This window comes from Lepidothrix coronata, unplaced genomic scaffold (genome assembly GCF_001604755.1).
Source record: "Lepidothrix coronata isolate B3197 unplaced genomic scaffold, Lepidothrix_coronata-1.0 Scaffold7, whole genome shotgun sequence".
In the NCBI taxonomy this organism is placed as follows: domain Eukaryota; kingdom Metazoa; phylum Chordata; class Aves; order Passeriformes; family Pipridae; genus Lepidothrix; species Lepidothrix coronata.
In genome coordinates, this window is record NW_016690187.1 from 9,683,068 (window position 1) to 9,699,378 (window position 16,311).

The 16,311-nt window shown below is 35.1% G+C and overlaps 1 protein-coding gene across 3 annotated transcripts in view; it reads left to right on the top strand.

Annotated features, from left to right (window-relative positions):
* LOC108508353 (neurabin-2-like) overlaps window positions 1–16,152 on the top strand; it is a 37,247-nt gene extending 21,095 nt beyond the window's left edge. Inside the window, exons 9-17 of one of the 3 annotated variants that reach the window (XM_017837099.1) lie at window positions 1,245–1,474; window positions 3,124–3,220; window positions 3,301–3,490; window positions 4,305–4,456; window positions 5,258–5,591; window positions 8,205–8,292; window positions 9,351–9,422; window positions 9,936–10,131; window positions 15,765–16,152. In XM_017837099.1, coding sequence (XP_017692588.1) covers window positions 1,245–1,474; window positions 3,124–3,220; window positions 3,301–3,490; window positions 4,305–4,456; window positions 5,258–5,591; window positions 8,205–8,292; window positions 9,351–9,422; window positions 9,936–10,131; window positions 15,765–15,944 — 1,539 coding nt within the window. In that variant the 3' untranslated portion in view covers window positions 15,945–16,152. The remainder of the gene's footprint in view (window positions 1–1,244; window positions 1,475–3,123; window positions 3,221–3,300; window positions 3,491–4,304; window positions 4,457–5,257; window positions 5,592–8,204; window positions 8,293–9,350; window positions 9,423–9,935; window positions 10,132–15,764) is intronic. The other 2 variants (XM_017837105.1, XM_017837114.1) reach the window with 2 other exon arrangements.
* Window positions 16,153–16,311: the final 159 nt, after the last annotated feature.

Here is a 16,311-nt window from a genome sequence, read left to right on the forward strand (position 1 = left end):
TGAAGACAGAGGCAAAGAAAACATTAAACACCTCTGCCTTGTCTCTGTCCCTGTTTGGGAGGTGACCATCCTCATCCTGTAACAGGCCAATGATATTTCTACACTGCTTATTGCCATTAATATATTTGAAAAAACTCTTTTTACCATCCCCAACATTTCTGGCAGCTGCAACTCCAGCTGAGCCTTGGCCGCATGAATTTTCTCTCTACAGTGGCAAGCAGAATCTCTGTTCTTCCCATGTCACTTGACCTTGCTTCCACTGAGCATACATTTCCCTTTTATGCCTTATTTCCAAGAAAAGATGCCTACTCAGCCAAGCCAGCCTTCTGCCTGACCTGCTTGATTTCCAGCATTTGGGAATTGCTGCTCCTGTGCCCTTAGGAGGTGATGTTTGAAAAGCCACCAGCACTGATGGACCCCAGCACCTGCAAAAACGTTTTCCCAGGGGACTTTACTTACTAGTTCCCTGAGCAACCTGAAATCTGCTGTGATCACATTTAGAGTTGAGGTTTTACTGTCACTTTTCCTCCTGTCAACAGAGATTTTACACAACCACCAATCTCCACTTCACTGATGAGATCCCCTCTGACTCCCGCAATGACATCTGCATTTTTTGTTTGTCCCTTGATTGTTACCCAGAGGCTCCCACCAACTGTGCATTGCCAACTGTGAGCTCCATACATTCTAATCCTTCATTACATACAGTGCCTTGCCTCTGCCTCTTCTACCCTGCCTATCCCTCCTGAAGAGCTTGTAACCATCCAACAGGGCACTCCAGTCACATATAAAATACCAGGGAAGATCGTCTGGTCTCATTATTTCATTATTCAAAAAGTGGTTGGTAACAAAGTAGTAGGACAGGGAGCTTGTCTTATACAGGTTATTATTCTTTATCTCTGGTTGCCTTTGAAGGTATTCAAAATAGGACTCTCTGGAGCTAAAGATATAGTGAGATCTGGAACGATATAAATTGACAATAATGGTACTGCTCATTTTATCTCTCCAGAAAAAAAGTGATACCAATGAGGAAGCAGTGAAAAGCTCTTGGGTTTCAGTGCTAAACTTGCTCGGATTAGCAAGGGTTGGAAGAGTTTACATGATTACTTTAACAGTTGTGTCTGGTTTTAATATTACTGATAAGTATGTAATTGTTATTAGCTGTTCTCTACTTAAACATGTATGAGCAACTGATTTTTATTTCATCTTTTAGTTTAGATTAATTCCTTAAGTATTAATCTTTTCAGTTAAAAATTGTTGAAGCTGAAAAAAATGAATGGAAATTTAATCGAGCCCAGCTACAGCAAAACTTGGATGAAAGCAAAGAGAAAATTAAAAAGCTAGAGACCTACTGGTTAGAGGCACAAAATTTATGCAAAACAGTGAATGAGCATCTTAAAGAGACTCAAGAACAATGTGATGCCCTTGAAAAGAAATACAGCAAGGCCAAGAAATTGCTTAAAGATTACCAACAAAAGTAAGTACCCCAAAATACTAGGTCTCTATTTATTGCTTGTATGTTTTGTACATTATAGAGAAAGCTGTCAACAATACTAAGGGGTAGGATTCACTTAATGTGCTTTGTTTTCATTTATCAGAGTTTAGGGAAGCAGTGGGCTATAAATGCTGAATTCTTCCATACCTTAAGTCACTGACTTCTGGAAAGGTTCTCCAGAAATTTTGCTGTTGCTTTTGATTCTTACCTTAGGAACAATTATTTAATATTTCAATAACAATTTTTTTAAAACAACTTAGTTGAGAAGCTGTAATACATCTATACTTTTGGATGGACTACTTGAAATTTGACATGAGGTGTTTGTGGAAAATTTGCTGTTTGTGGAAAACCCTTTGACTGATTTATATGTTCCAGATAGAGTAGGCATCAGAGGATATTTAATAAAAGTCAGATACATGTGATTCAGTCTGAGTTAGAAGTTATATTTTGTAAGGGGAGTAACAGGAATTATGAGAAAAATTGAGTTTAGGATATGTATCTAGCCCAATAAAATGGCAGCATGAAAACAGTATCTTCAATCTGTTAATGGCTTTGGAGTAGGAGTAATATTGCTTATTAGACACACCTGTATAAGACTTGAATGCTGTTGTCCTGCAGTTGTGTCTAATTGTTCTACCTTCTTTCCTCTTAACTAAACAACAGCTAATTGCAAAATATTTGTAGATGTGTCTCGATAATACAGAACACAACTGTTGCTTTTGATAGTTACTGTAAGCGTATAATTCTCTTGTCCCCAGTTTCTCTACTTGCTATTTATTTTTAAAGGCAGTTTATATGGTCTTTTGCTCTGTAGTCCACATCCAGAAGTGTTACTTTTAACAGTACATTTTTGTGCTGGTTGGTGATCTTTTTAAAGGTCTCCTTTCCCCTCTCCTCCCAAGCTTATCCGCATGGAAGTTCAAAAGTACGTTAAGACGACTGCTAACATGCTAGTTTCCATTTCTTCACTGCTAAGCAAATTCCCATTATCCATTTGACTGTCCCTGAAGCTTTTGCATATTTTGTAGATGTTTTATGCTTATTTCCTGGTTTTATATGTCATTCCATATGATGCAGCCAAAACCAACTTTTATTTTTGTTTCCTTTTCGTAGTCATTGTTTCTTTTTGTAAAACTCAGCCATTGCAATTTCTGTAGGATGAACCAAGTAGAAACTTGAAATGCAATTTATTTTCCTACAAAGAATTTTACCATTGCTTTTGGAAGGAAAATACTGTGTGTGCATGTATCTTTGTGGAAGAGAGTAAGATGTAATGATTGGAGTTGTGCATGTATTTCAGGCTTAAATGTGTATACAACTTGCCACTTTTAAAAGTTGAGAGATGGTTGTAACTTTGCAGAAAAAGTGTTGCCACACATCCTTTTTCTGCCCAGAGTAAATGATAGTCATATATATTTTCTTTTGAAGACAGAAGAAGCATACAAATACATAGGTCATTTTATGACATTACAAGATTAATGAATCAGTTATACATTACAGGCTGATTTTTGTCTCCATTTACTAATGGAATGCTTTTTAGTAAATGCAGTTGTGCATATTTCTATTTTATGTATTTTTCTACATTTCTGTGTATTACTGTTTCATAGATATATTCATATTTCTTTCACCAGAGAAATAGAATTTATGAAGAAAGAAGAAGAGCATTCAAGGCTACTTGAAGAGAGAGACCAGAAATATGCAGAACAACTGAAAATATATCAGGAAAAAGTAAAGCAATATTATATTTTGAAATAAACTTCTGAATTTTTGGAGAGTTGTATCTCACTTCTGAATTTTAATTCTTGCAGATTTCGGAACTTGAAACTAAATTAAAAGTATATGAGAAAATGCCTTATGTTTTTGAACATGGTGGTTTATTGGAAGATGGCTGTCAAAGTCCAGGCCAACCTAACGAACAGTCAAAGATAAAAGAAGAAAATGAAAAAGAAACCAAATCAATAGAAGAAAGAATAAATTCTTTAGATATGCTCATTTCTGGTAAGTAGGTTGTAGGATTTTTGATTTGCATATAACAAAAATTAGGAGGATTTACATGTGTATTGGTTTTTTTGTTCTTACAAGAAGTGAAGTGTTTGCTATTTCATAGTGACTGGGTAAATATTTGACCTGAGCCAGTGTGGATAGCTGAGTTTAGGTTCCCCCAACATTTTCAGTATTGTTGTAATGTATTTCTTAAATGTTGTGGGAAAGAGGAGACAGATGGAGAGACAACCATTTTAACTGTTCCTCATTCTCTGTCAGTGAAATCAATAATGTTAGTGGGACTAAAACACTGAGATAATGTCAGTTAAAATCCCATTAATTTTAAGCTATGATTTACAGCAAAACTTGGTATGGTTTTTTCCTTTTAATTTTGTGCCCAGAAAGTTATAAAATATCAGATGGAGGCTCAAATAAGAATCATATTTGTAAAATATGTGGTAAATGCTTATGTGAGTTTCTGTCTTAAAGAACGAGAATAGGAAAACACACTCAGGGCACAAATTTTCATCTATTTGAAAATAAAATTCAGTTTTCAAGCCATAATACAATTATATTCTGTTGGATTTTATATTTTTAATTGAAGAAGTTGAGTAGAAGTATATTTCAAATTAACTAGAAATTGCTATCAGAATGTGTTTAAATAGTGTAGTATAATATAAAGAGTATTTTCCTATAGTAATGGTTAACAGGTAGAATAATTCTGATCTAAATTCTGAATATTTTTCTGGACGGTGGGTTGGTCAACTTGCCTACCAGTTTGTGCTGTTTTATTTGTTTGGTTTTTTAAAGAAGTTCCTATTTGTTGCAGATTTTGATGCTTTTGTTGGGGATACTCCCAGATTAGACACCAGTGCCCACAAAGCAAAAGCTCAGCTTGCTTTGAAAGTGAAACGCCAGCCACCTTCTCGATCAAAGCTGAAAGAATCTCTTGGGGCTGGACAACAGACTGCAAATCTACAGGTACTGATATTGGTAGATAATTATGCATACAGGAACCTGAATATGTGTTGAGTTTTATCAGTATTTGCAATTTTAAGTGTTGTCCATGCTTCATTCAGGCTGTGCCAAAGCATCACATTTTTATGCTGTATCAAGTGAAAAAACCCTTTTTGGGTTCATACCATATATGTGAACTCTGGCATGTTTTTGTGGCACAGTTAATTTGAAGTTAGCAAAGAACTATGCAAGCTTGTTGTATTCTGCTTACTGAGATTTTGATACAGCGACATGTTGTGAAATATACTCATTTATCTTATTATTATTTCACCTGAAACAAGTTAGTTACCAGATTTCTTCAAAAACTAAATACTTCTGAAATGCTTCATTACTCCATAAGTCGTCATTTAAGTTCACAAGAAGTATACCAGTAAAATGTTCTATCGTGTTTCTGGAAAACAGTGGAAGAATTGAGGTGTATATAGTCAGTATGTGAGAGCCTGTCATAGAAGGAGAACATTGAACTAATTCAGTTAGACTGAAAAGTGGTTACATTGAATTGGAATGCCCAAGGTGTAGCAGAACATTTCTGACTTGACTAGAAAAAGATGATTTTTGATGTGCAAAAAGATCTATATAAAGGTGGATAACAGAAAGCCTATAAAATGAGTTTCAAGATGGTCTCCGCAAGCGAGTACATTCAGAAAATTTTCAGAACTGATCAACTTTGTGTAGCATAACATATCCTTCCATCCTGGTAAAAGATCATACAGTAAATGAGTATATGTCATGTTTATTATAAAATGACTTTTGACTTTGTTGAAGGATGAGGATTCAGAAGATACTGTTCTCAACAGAGAACTTTCCACTATGTACCTAACCAAGACCTTAGAAACAAGTGAAAAATTACCTCTCCCACGCCTGGATGACTCAGATCGAAAGAGTGAAAAGCTGGAAAAAAGAGAAAGCACAGAAAGTCCTCTAGAGTCAAGTCCTTCTGCTTCCACACACTCTTCTCCAGTACACAAACCAAGCAACGAAAATAGCACCACCACTCCTCGTTCACCTCCTCCTGAAGAGATGACTCCAAGTTCTCCTCAAGGGTATCTCAAGAATGTTAAACAAAGAGAGGCAAAAGGGAAAGGGAAAGAGGCCAAGGGTAAGACTTAAGGGTTTATAATCAACCTAGTCACTGTTAAGCATTATTTGATGGAAATACTTGGCTTTTTTTCTTATGAATAATTTGAAAAGGCATCTAATATAATCTTTTAAAAATTTGATATTTTCTGTAATCAGCTAGCACAAATGTATAAAAGGCAGATGATACTTGCTGTCTTTTCTATAGAGCTCAGAAAAACCCTTCTTTTAATACCCTGAAACAGGATTTATTTTATGCTCTCCTCAATTTGTGTTTCTATAAAGTCTTAAAAATAGTTCTAACCCAGCAATACAAGAAAGACATTAAGCTATTAGAGAGTGTCCAAAGCAGGGCAATGAAAGTGTTGAAGGGCCTTGAGGGGAAGTCGTGTGAGGAGCAGCTGAGGGCACATGATATGTTCAGTTGGAGGAGACTGAGGGGAGACCTCATTGCAGTTACAACTTCCTTGTGAGGGGAAGAGGAGGGGCAGGCACTGATCTCTTCTCTGTGGTGACCAGTTACAGGACCCCAGGGAATGGCCAGAAGTTGTGTCAGAGGAGGTTTGGGTTGAATATTAGAAAAAGATTCTTCACCCAGAGGGTGGCTGGGCACTGAAACAGCCTGCCCAGGGAAGTGGTCACAGCATCAAGCTTGCCAGAATTCAAGAAGCATTTGGACAATGCTCTCAGGCACATAGTGTGACTCTTGGGGATGGTTCTGTGTAGGGCCAGGAGTTAGACTCGATGATCCTTGTGCGTCCTTTCCAACTCAGCATATTCTGTGATTCTGTTAGTTTAAAAAAAAAATCAAACCATTTATCAAAACAAGTACCTGATATATAAATATATTGATTTTGCTTTCTTTTCTACATTTTTTGTGGTGGCAGAAGCATTGCAAACACCTTTTTTTTTTTTTTAAATTGGCCCCTGGAGGAGCTAATTATTGGAGTACATCAAAGATGAGGATTACTATAAAGAGGTTGCTCTTTGTGCGCAAATACTACTTTCTGCTAGATTGTTGCTCTCTAACCATATTTAAATGTCTACCTATTATTTCATTGAAATAATCCTTTCTATTACCTTCCCACACATTCATGTATCAGTCTGTATTTTAACCTATTGTGTTGGATTTAAGAAATTAGCTCTTTTCTTAAATATTACCTCTGGAAATAGAGGTGGAAACAAATGTCAATATTAAAAGTAATTCTATTGCTTTTGTATTTAAGTTGACAGAAAAAATAACGAGTTTAACTGTAGTTAATAATTTATTGGTTGTTACATGTTTAGAAAGAGTGGTTAACTAATCAGCTAAAGTTCTGATGTTGATCAGAAACTACTGATCAGATATGCCAAAAAAACCAAAAAGGGATAAACTCTTGACTATCCTGATAATTCAGTATGTCAGCTTTGAGATAATCATTACATGTTTCTGTAATTATTAGCTGATGAAGTGGTAGGGAATTGTCTTTAGTTTTGTGTAATAAACACGATTTTGGGGTTTTATGGTCCTTGAAGGCATCTGTGTACATTACTTCATGTCAGGAGTTGTCTTGAAGGCAGAACTTAAAGTCTGCTTTGTCTCACAAAAAGCAGATAGCATCTCTCTCACAAGCAGCTTAGTTATGAAACACCTGATTTGCAATACAAAACATATTTCAATTATTTAAAGAACATCTAGTAGCCTGTGAACTTAAAAGTAAGTACATTTAAAACTTGCAGTAATCTCTTACAAACCACTGAGAAGTGGTAGTGTGATGCTTAAGTTCATCACCTAATTTTATTTAATTATTGAAAAGTTGGTATTGAACATGTTTTATTTGGTGAAAAATTGGATCCTAAGAGGTGTTGTATGCAGTTTTGAAAATATGAGTGTTGGAGGAGCTTCGAAGTCCCAGTTGTTTCTTTAGAATTGTCACAATTGCTATACCATTTCCAAGAAACTCAGCTTGTTAGGATCTGTCTGCTCTTCAGGTAGTGACTGTCATGTTGGTTAGGCACACTTTCTGGAGCTGGCAGCTTGCATACACAGCCCACGTTTGAAGTAACTGGCCTAGGCTACTGAACCAGAAAAAATTACAAAAGGAACATCTATAATACTTCAGGCGTAATAAGGGATGATTAAATGCTCTACTTGCTCAACTGTTGCTTTAAAAATTAGTTTCCTTCATGCATCTTATACCGATTATCTAGTTTTAATTATCTGTTTTGTGTATTTTGAAGTTGACATTTTGCGAAAGGAGGAGATAGGTTTAGAAAAAAGTATCTTAAACTATCCTTTGTTTGTAATTCATTGAAGCAAAATACTGTGGCAAGTTTTATCTTTTTGTAGGCAGTATAGAATTCTATAATATAATAATTCTTTTTATCAAAAGCAGTATTTTTGAACAGTCATAAGTAACTGTTGTGTTGCCATTTTTCAGTGTCACAGCACAACCAGAATGATGGGAAGATATCATAGAGAATAACTTAGGTTGATATGGCAGTAGTATTTTCAGCTAGTGTCTGCATGTGAGAATGTGAATTTTAACATGTTCACTCAGGTTTTAGTATCTTCCTTACAAGCATTGTCATTAGTACTTGAAACTTGCAGGTATTTTTAAAATAATGTTTTTATTTTTCACCCCCCTGTGGAAAGCAGAAGAAAAGAAAAATGAAGACAGGACAGTAGAAACAAATGAAGGAACATCATCAGGGAAGTCCAAAAGGAGATTTCCAGATTTTGGGTAAGATTTTACTCTTGTTCCTTCGGACAAAAATGGTATCCTGTGTTACTTTTGAGAATATCATGTTATCTAAATAATAAAATGTTGAGGAAATCCAGTAATGCTACTTCATAGCAACATCACTGGATAGAGTCTTGATCATCTTGAATTTGTATTGCTCCTTTCATGTTTCTACCACATTTTCTATTTATCTATACTTTTTTCCTGTCAAAGAATTCCTTGGGGTTCTTCAGTTTTTATATGAATACACCACTGAATACACTAAATTGCAAATACACGTGTAGTTTTATGCCAAAATATTGTTGGTGCCTAAACTCTAATGTTATGTCCTGCTGGTGTTATACTATGAAATAGATACCTTTCTTGCCTTAATTCCTTCTACAGCAGAGGTGTCATTACATAGCTTTGGCTATAGTCTCTGCTTACTGAACTGTTCCTTGGAGGCAGGCATGAGCAGATTTCTGAGTTTCATTTAAAAAATGAGGTTGCCCACAGGGGTAAAACAGAAGTGCAAGCTGCATATTCTCTGGAAATAGTGTGGTAACTGAACTCTGGGGATTTGAGAGAAGAGTTGCTACATTTTGCAGTAAGTCTTGCTCCTTTGGAGACAGGTATAAAGCTTGTTGAAGCCATCTAACATTGAAGACTTAAACTGGTACTGCCACAAATGCATCATAATATATAATATAAAAATGATAACTTATTTCACACACAGATAGTGTAGGTAGTGACTTGGCTCAAGTCACTGTGCAATGCATAGAAATACTTATATAGCAATAAAACTGTGTTCTTCCTCTTGGTTGTATCTGCTATATGCTATGTTTCTTCGGGCATTTTCTGGTTTTATTTTGGTTATATGTGGTCTTTGAAAGGATACTGTCATTCTTAAAACATGAATGGCAACTTTTTTGCATCTATAATCTGCAAAATCATGCTTTGCGTAACAAGATGCTTTTTGTAACTGTTGAAATCAATGTAAAAACTAGTTTACTGATTTAAAAAATGTTGCAACTGTTTAAATGTAAATGCTGTATGAAATTTGTGTTTTTTCACTTCAGGGGATTACGGAAATCTGGGGGCAAGGGTAAGAAGCAAGAAAAAGAAAATCTAAGAGGTTCTCTGGATAGCAGGTAGTTATTTTGTTAGTTCAGTACATACGTGTTGCAGTCATAAAATTTGTAACCTAAGAATGTGTTTAAAAGTATCATTACTGTGATCTTGAAGTACACTCATGTTTAACAGTGACAAAATGATATGAAGATGAATGATGTAGAGAGGAGCTTCTAATCTCATTAAATAAGAAAAAAATACACAGAAAACTGCAGAGCAAATTATATATAAAAACTTTATTTTGCTTAGAAAGATGAATGTCAAGTAAATTAAATTAGTATATTGAAATTTTTTAATTGTGTGAAATACTGCAAAAGTTCTTAAATTTGTGTTGTTAAATAACTCACATTATTTTGCATGGATCTTTAAAGGTAAATATCAGCTCAGGTATCAGTTGTGCTGTGAAACTGGTGAAAATAAGTATTGAGTGTTTTGAGTTTGTTCTTGTTTTTAAGGCGGGGGTTGTGTGTTTGAGGGATGGGATGGAGGTTTTTCTATTGTTGTTTAAACACAATTTAATCTGTTTATCTCAGAGGTTCCCGAGAACTCTTGGATGACTCTGGCAACAATCTATCTGCATCAGATTCAGATTCCCCTGCTCCTACTTGCATGCCTTTCTCTTGGTTTGGAGACAGCCACAAAGAGCCTCCAGTTTCTAGTAGCAGCCTGCACGTTACCCAGAGCGGGCAGGATGGTTGTGAGCACGGTCAAGAGAAGAACAGAACCAAGGTAAAGATGACTGATTTGTGCTTTGAATATTTAAATGTTGCATCTTGATAAAGAAAAAACATCAGTGGTTAGTATGTGGAAGCCTAATGACTTAGTCCATGACCACATCACCTCTTACAAACGTTGCTGCAGAAGTTTGAGAATTTACAGCCCTTGCAAGCAGACACTGTTTGAGTGTTCCTGTTCCCTCCTCTTTAATTGAAACATCAGTAGTGGCTATTCAGGCTGAAGTAACACAAGGAAAAATCGCAGAGTATGTTTTTTCGCTGGTTTATAACGCTAAAAGTAATGCTAGCTTTAGGAAGGCATAGCTTTAAAAGCCAAATCTGTTTCCCAGCCTAGTACTTGGGGGAAGTGTACATAAATAGAGGTCAGCCTTCCAAGCAGTTGGCCAACCAGTTCTTACCATACTAGAATGTAGGGTTGGAATACCAGACTGTTGGAGAAAGGATAGCATCCTGGTTTTCATTAACAAATTTAGTATTGAAAGCCAAGAAGCATGTCCATAGAACACTGTCTCTTCCAAGAAACTACTTCTGAGTAACTGATAATGTTCTAATAATTTAAAACCTTTTAACCAGGTCCTAAAAGTGACACTACAGAGTTCAGTCTGTAGCCATAAAGTTACCATCTTTATAGTTTAAAACCATTTGAAAGAAATAGCTTTAAAAAGTAAAAAGTTTAATGTGTGCACTATCTAAATGTTTGGTAAGACTAAGTCTAAATGTAAGACTGTTCCCAACAAACTTATTAACTTCATTCTTGTTTCCTTTGGATTTTGTTAGATTGAAAATTATAGTTATTTGAGCAACCTCATAAGCTAAGTTTATTCTTGAGTTTCACACTTTTTCTTCACTTTGGATGGGCAAAATACCCTTTCATGTTTTCCTTTTCTTCTGTTATTAGAGAGAAATTGCATATCCAGAAAAGAAACTTGCCAGGTTGTAGTCCATGGAGTCACTGATGTTTTGCAGAGATGGCAGATAATAAGTTTGCTTTCCATGTTTCCAGATGCTGATTGCATTAAAAGGCTAATACATTTTTTAAATTACTTTCTGTTTTCTCATTGTAAATTTACAGTCCCTGTGATAGGACTAAGTTATCAGCATATGTAGTTTTTAAAAATTACAGAAAGTGGGTTTAGAACCATCCAGTACCTTACTATAACACAGGAACTTAATATGAGTAGGAACTTTTTGATCTCTGAAGTAGAACAGAACTTTATAGAATATTGCCCGGTGTGCGTCAATGCTCCTGCATTGTTCGCTTCTGTTGAGGCGTGCAGTGGCCAAAAGGTGTTTCTGTACATAACCAAGGATCTTGCAGGGTATATGCATATATTTTGATAAAATTTTTGATTAAATAGGAGTGCATGGTTGATCTCTTAATAGGCTGCAGCAAAGCTATCAAGAGATGTTTTCTGTCTAGATAAACATTCAGAGGTTTATCTTTCAAAGTCATTGATTCTGAAGAACCCATTCATCCCCTCTTCATTCCTCCTTTCTGATTCAAATAATTTTTCTCAGTCCCACTGCTGCATTTCTACTATAAGCACCTGTAATGTGCTTAAGCACCTCTTAAGGTTTTTATATATAGAAGTTCTTTTTGGCCATCAAAAAGGTATAGATCTTACCAGATTGGGTGCTCTCTTCCTTTTGTTGCCCTGAAATAATAGCCTTTTCTTCTTATTGTTGTCTACTTTATCCAAGTTTTATCACTTAAACCTTCCAGCTGGTTTCTTGCTACTGGTTTGGGGTTTTTTTTGTTGTTTCCTTCTCATGCTGCAGCATGTAATTGCTGCTTGCTGCTCTTTTCCTTAGTGCCAGTTGCAAAACAGCAGCTGGAAGATTATGCAAGTCTCCAGCTATATTCCTGCTTTGTAAAATGGGAGAAAGCTGATCCCATTGAAGAACAGATTCTCATACATTCATTAATCATAAAATCATACTTGTCCTCTCCAAAGTCAGGCCATTTTCACTTTGCAGTGTTTGAGGTCTCTTATAAAGATGGTAACGTGACAGTGGCTGCTCCTTGGAATGAATGACTAATCGTTCTAGATCTTAACCTGGAGTTGGTAATTACATTTGCACTACAGTAACAAGGCTTTGGCTTGTTTTGCTATGAAAAGACATTAAAGCTGACAAAGAAATGTGCTTGACCACTCAGCAGTGAGTCTTGTTACTAAAACAATATAAAAACAGGAACTAAGTCATCTTCCCAGAATTTAAGGAAAGAATACTTCTTTTTGTTGGTGTTAACCCCAAATGTGTAAATAAAGCAATTTATAGCAAGTGTAGCAATAGTATTTGCTGCTTTTATGTCTGTAATATCCCATATGATCATGTGAAAGCATTTCTTAAAGAACAGGTAAAAGTAGAAACTCTTAAATGAGAACTTTGTCATATAAAAAGTCTCTCACTTGTAATAAGTATTTTGCATTGTATATAATTTTTGTAGTTGTGTTTTAGCATTGATGATGTAAGAAATGTAATTATATTTTAACTGGTTTCTGTTTCTGCACAATTTGCCTCTAAGAGTTACTGCACCTAGAAGGTTTTTGTTTTCTTAAAATGATACTTAAGTTAGTTTTAAAATTACAGTTTGACAATGTAATGAGTCAACTTCTTGCTGCTTGTGAAATCTAGAAACACAGGAATTAAAATCCTATGATGAGTGCTTGCAGACTCTTTAGCCTTATGGAACTTCTGGACTACACTGTCCTTAAATTAGTCCCTTTGCATTCTCTGCCCCTTCATTTAGTGCCATTCTCTGATACACACACATAAATATTGTTCATATTCACTGTTTTTCCAGAGCTCTATTTAGCTTCTGTAAGCTTGTACACAGCGTTTCATTTTTGATGCAAGGAAGAGCAGTGTGGTATAAAGTATTTATATTCTAGTATCTAAAATCATAGAAAGCATACCTATAAAACCTCTTCTATCGAAATTCTATGTTCTTCAAGGATCAAAAATCTTTGCAATTGGCTCTAAATCCTTAAAAGGAAATTACTCCTTCTAAAAACTGAATAGGTGCAGGAAGTGGAGAAGACATTACAACTGATGCTCAAATGCTTTTACTTTTGGCTGTGTTTTCTTCATGTTTTTTCTAAGCTTTTTGCTTAAATATCATAATGCTGGGTTTGGATTTTTTAACCGGTTTGGTTCTTAATTGTTCTTGATTTTCTCTGTAAAGGTAGAAAGAGTGAATGGAGGGTGGCTAAAAGAAAAGCTCCTAAATAGATTTTCAGTTTGGGTTGAAGTTAATTTGAGAATTGGTTGATGGACAAAGTATTCTATTATTTCTGGTAATAATTTTTAATCTAGAAGACTGAAGAAGTGCCTAAAATATAATGTAATTAATAAAATAATCTACATGGTAAATAGAACACCATTTTTCAGTCATGGACAGTACCACACAAAGGTAGCAGGAAAACTCAAGTTGTGATTTGAGGTTTTTTGTTTGTTGCGTTATGGTGGTGATGGGTTTTTTCCTTGGTTTTTGGGGTGTGTTTATTTGAGGCTGGAAATGTGTATCATTAATTTAGAGTATAAGGGAGTGCACAGATCAAGTGTATGCTCCTATAACAAAAATAGAATAATCTAGAAAATTGAGAGTTCAGGTTAAATTGCAATCAGAACACAAATACAGAAGTGCTCGATAAATATAATGGCAAAAATGTAGTTCTCTTATGGGAGCATAATTTACTGAAGAAAAATGTCTTTAAGATCAGCTTAATTTAGAATTTCAGATTATTTATGCATATAGGGGTGTGGTATGGCATCCTTAAAAGTGTAATTACTTGATTAGAGACTTAAAGAAAATTAGAGAAAATAATGGTAAAGTAATTTCTTACTGTTTGTAGACAACAAAGAATAGTGCCGAGAAATAAATTTTAGAAAGGCAAAAGTAGGATGTGTGCTTTTGGCAGAATTATTTTTCACTCACTAAAGAAAAATATCATGCAGGTCACAATCTGAGTTGCAAATGGAGGTAATCAAATTAGAGAATATTCTGGAAAAGAGATACATTACTATTCTTCAGAAGGATTTTTTACCAAATTGCTGTGAAGTATTCAGGTGTAGCATCAGGTTTTTTCAGAGTCTTTCAGCTTGAGTCCCAGGCTGCTCATGTAACCTGCCTGAGGCTGTACCAGTACTGGTTGGCTAAGTTTCAGATCTTGCTGCTTTTAGATGCTAAGCCAGGCATAAGGATCAAAAAAACTTCCTTTAAACACAGACTAAGTGTAATAACTGAATGTAAACAGTAATGCTATGAAGATTTTACATTCTTTCAGTATGATTTTACATTCTTTCAATGTGATAGTCACATGATAGTATCTTAGTCATATTTCTAACCTGAATTTTGCTTTGACAAATTTATTATTTTAGTGAAGTAATAAAATACTAATTTTTTTTTTCTAAAGTAACAATCTTTTATTTCAGAAGAGTGTTCTGTTTTGCAAATAATATATTCAGGTGGTCAAACTGCATAACTAATGTTTATTTAAACTAGTTTTTCTAAAGACATCTGAGTAATTATTTAACATCTGAAATGTTCGGTTTTGTTGTAGTATTTTTACACTATTTGGTACTTTAAAGAAATTTTACATAGCTTGATATAGTCCATATACTATAAAAATTCTTCTAAAGATATTTTGCATTTATGTGGTATTTTTCATATACAGTAATTTTCAGATTACATGATTTTGTGCCTCAAATGCAGCCACCTCAAAACTGAATTACAGAATCACAGAGTAGTTTGGGTTGGAAGGGACCTTTAAAGGTCACCTAGTCCACCCCCCCTAGATCAGGTTGCTCAGAGGTCTGTTCAACCTGACCTTGAATGTTCCCAGGGATGGGGCATCTACCACCTCTCTGGGCAACCTGTTACAGTGTTTTACCACCTTCATTGAAGCTGTTAAAGGAACTGCAATACAGTACAGTATCTTAAATCAAAATTTAAAGTTTTTCGAAAGCTTGTCCTTGGCCAAGCTCTGTATTCTCTATTAATAAACTAATTTAAATCTCGTTTGCTTTACTGTTGACTACAGTGGTTCAACAGTGGGCAGCTGTGAAGTCTAGTCTAAACCTACTTCTCGTTTTCACAAACTTGTAAGATATGGGCGTATTCCCATGTGCCATGGGAATCCTGATGACCACAAACAATTAGGATGGATTTTTATCTCTGCAACAGGAGATAAAAACCATCACCTTCTGAAGCACATTCATAGTGCTTGTGTGGGCTTCAGTTTAATACAAATTCGGCATGAATAATTCCAACAAATGCATTTTAAATTGCTTCTCCTGAAGCATGGGGTGCCTGCTGAAAAAGTAACCACATGTATTTCCTTACGTACTTAACAACATTTCAGGTTATGACCAATTCTGCACACAAGGTGCTCTTATTGGGGATATTGATTTAAATTTGTTACTGTGTTTTTTTGAATTCAGAAGTTTAACAAAAACAAGTCAGATGCTTTATGTAGTTAGTGCATTTCATGTGTGTTCTAAAGGTAACTGAGTTTTACTGCTTTTTTATTTTAACCAAAAATCAAAATTACTAGAATGTCACCTTATGACCTGCTTTTCCAAGGAGTGAGTTAATAAAACGTTATTTCCACTTGTTTGCAGAGTAGAATTGTCATAGATGATACATACCATAGCAAGCCAAGTTGTGAACTTTCAGGGTTAGTGACAGAACCAAATCTGTCAGGTCGTTCACACACTTTAACCTTCTCTTCAAATGAGGTGAGTTTCAAAGTGTGTATATGTGTCTTGTTGATGTTGTTGTTCACACTACAGCATGTTTAACAGAAACAGATATGTGTAATGTGAAACTAGATGGCTATTCCATATTTGAATGTTGAAGAGCACTATAGAGAATCATAAGCTGTTAATGAACTAAAGGACACGGACTAGTGGGTGTCATCAGCCTGTGTGTTCTGATTCTAGTTATATCATAAAAATTGGAGTAAACTCTCTGATCAAATTGCAGTTTTTAATTTTAAATATAACGTTGTTCTTTTCCACTAATTTAAAGCAACTTCCTGGGTGAATAAAAACTGCAGCATTTTTGACCTTCACTTCTGTACAGGTTTGTTTTACTGTAAAATTTCATCTCAATAAAAACAAACAAAAAAAAGAAAAAAAAAAAAGAAAAAAAAGAAACAACCCAAAA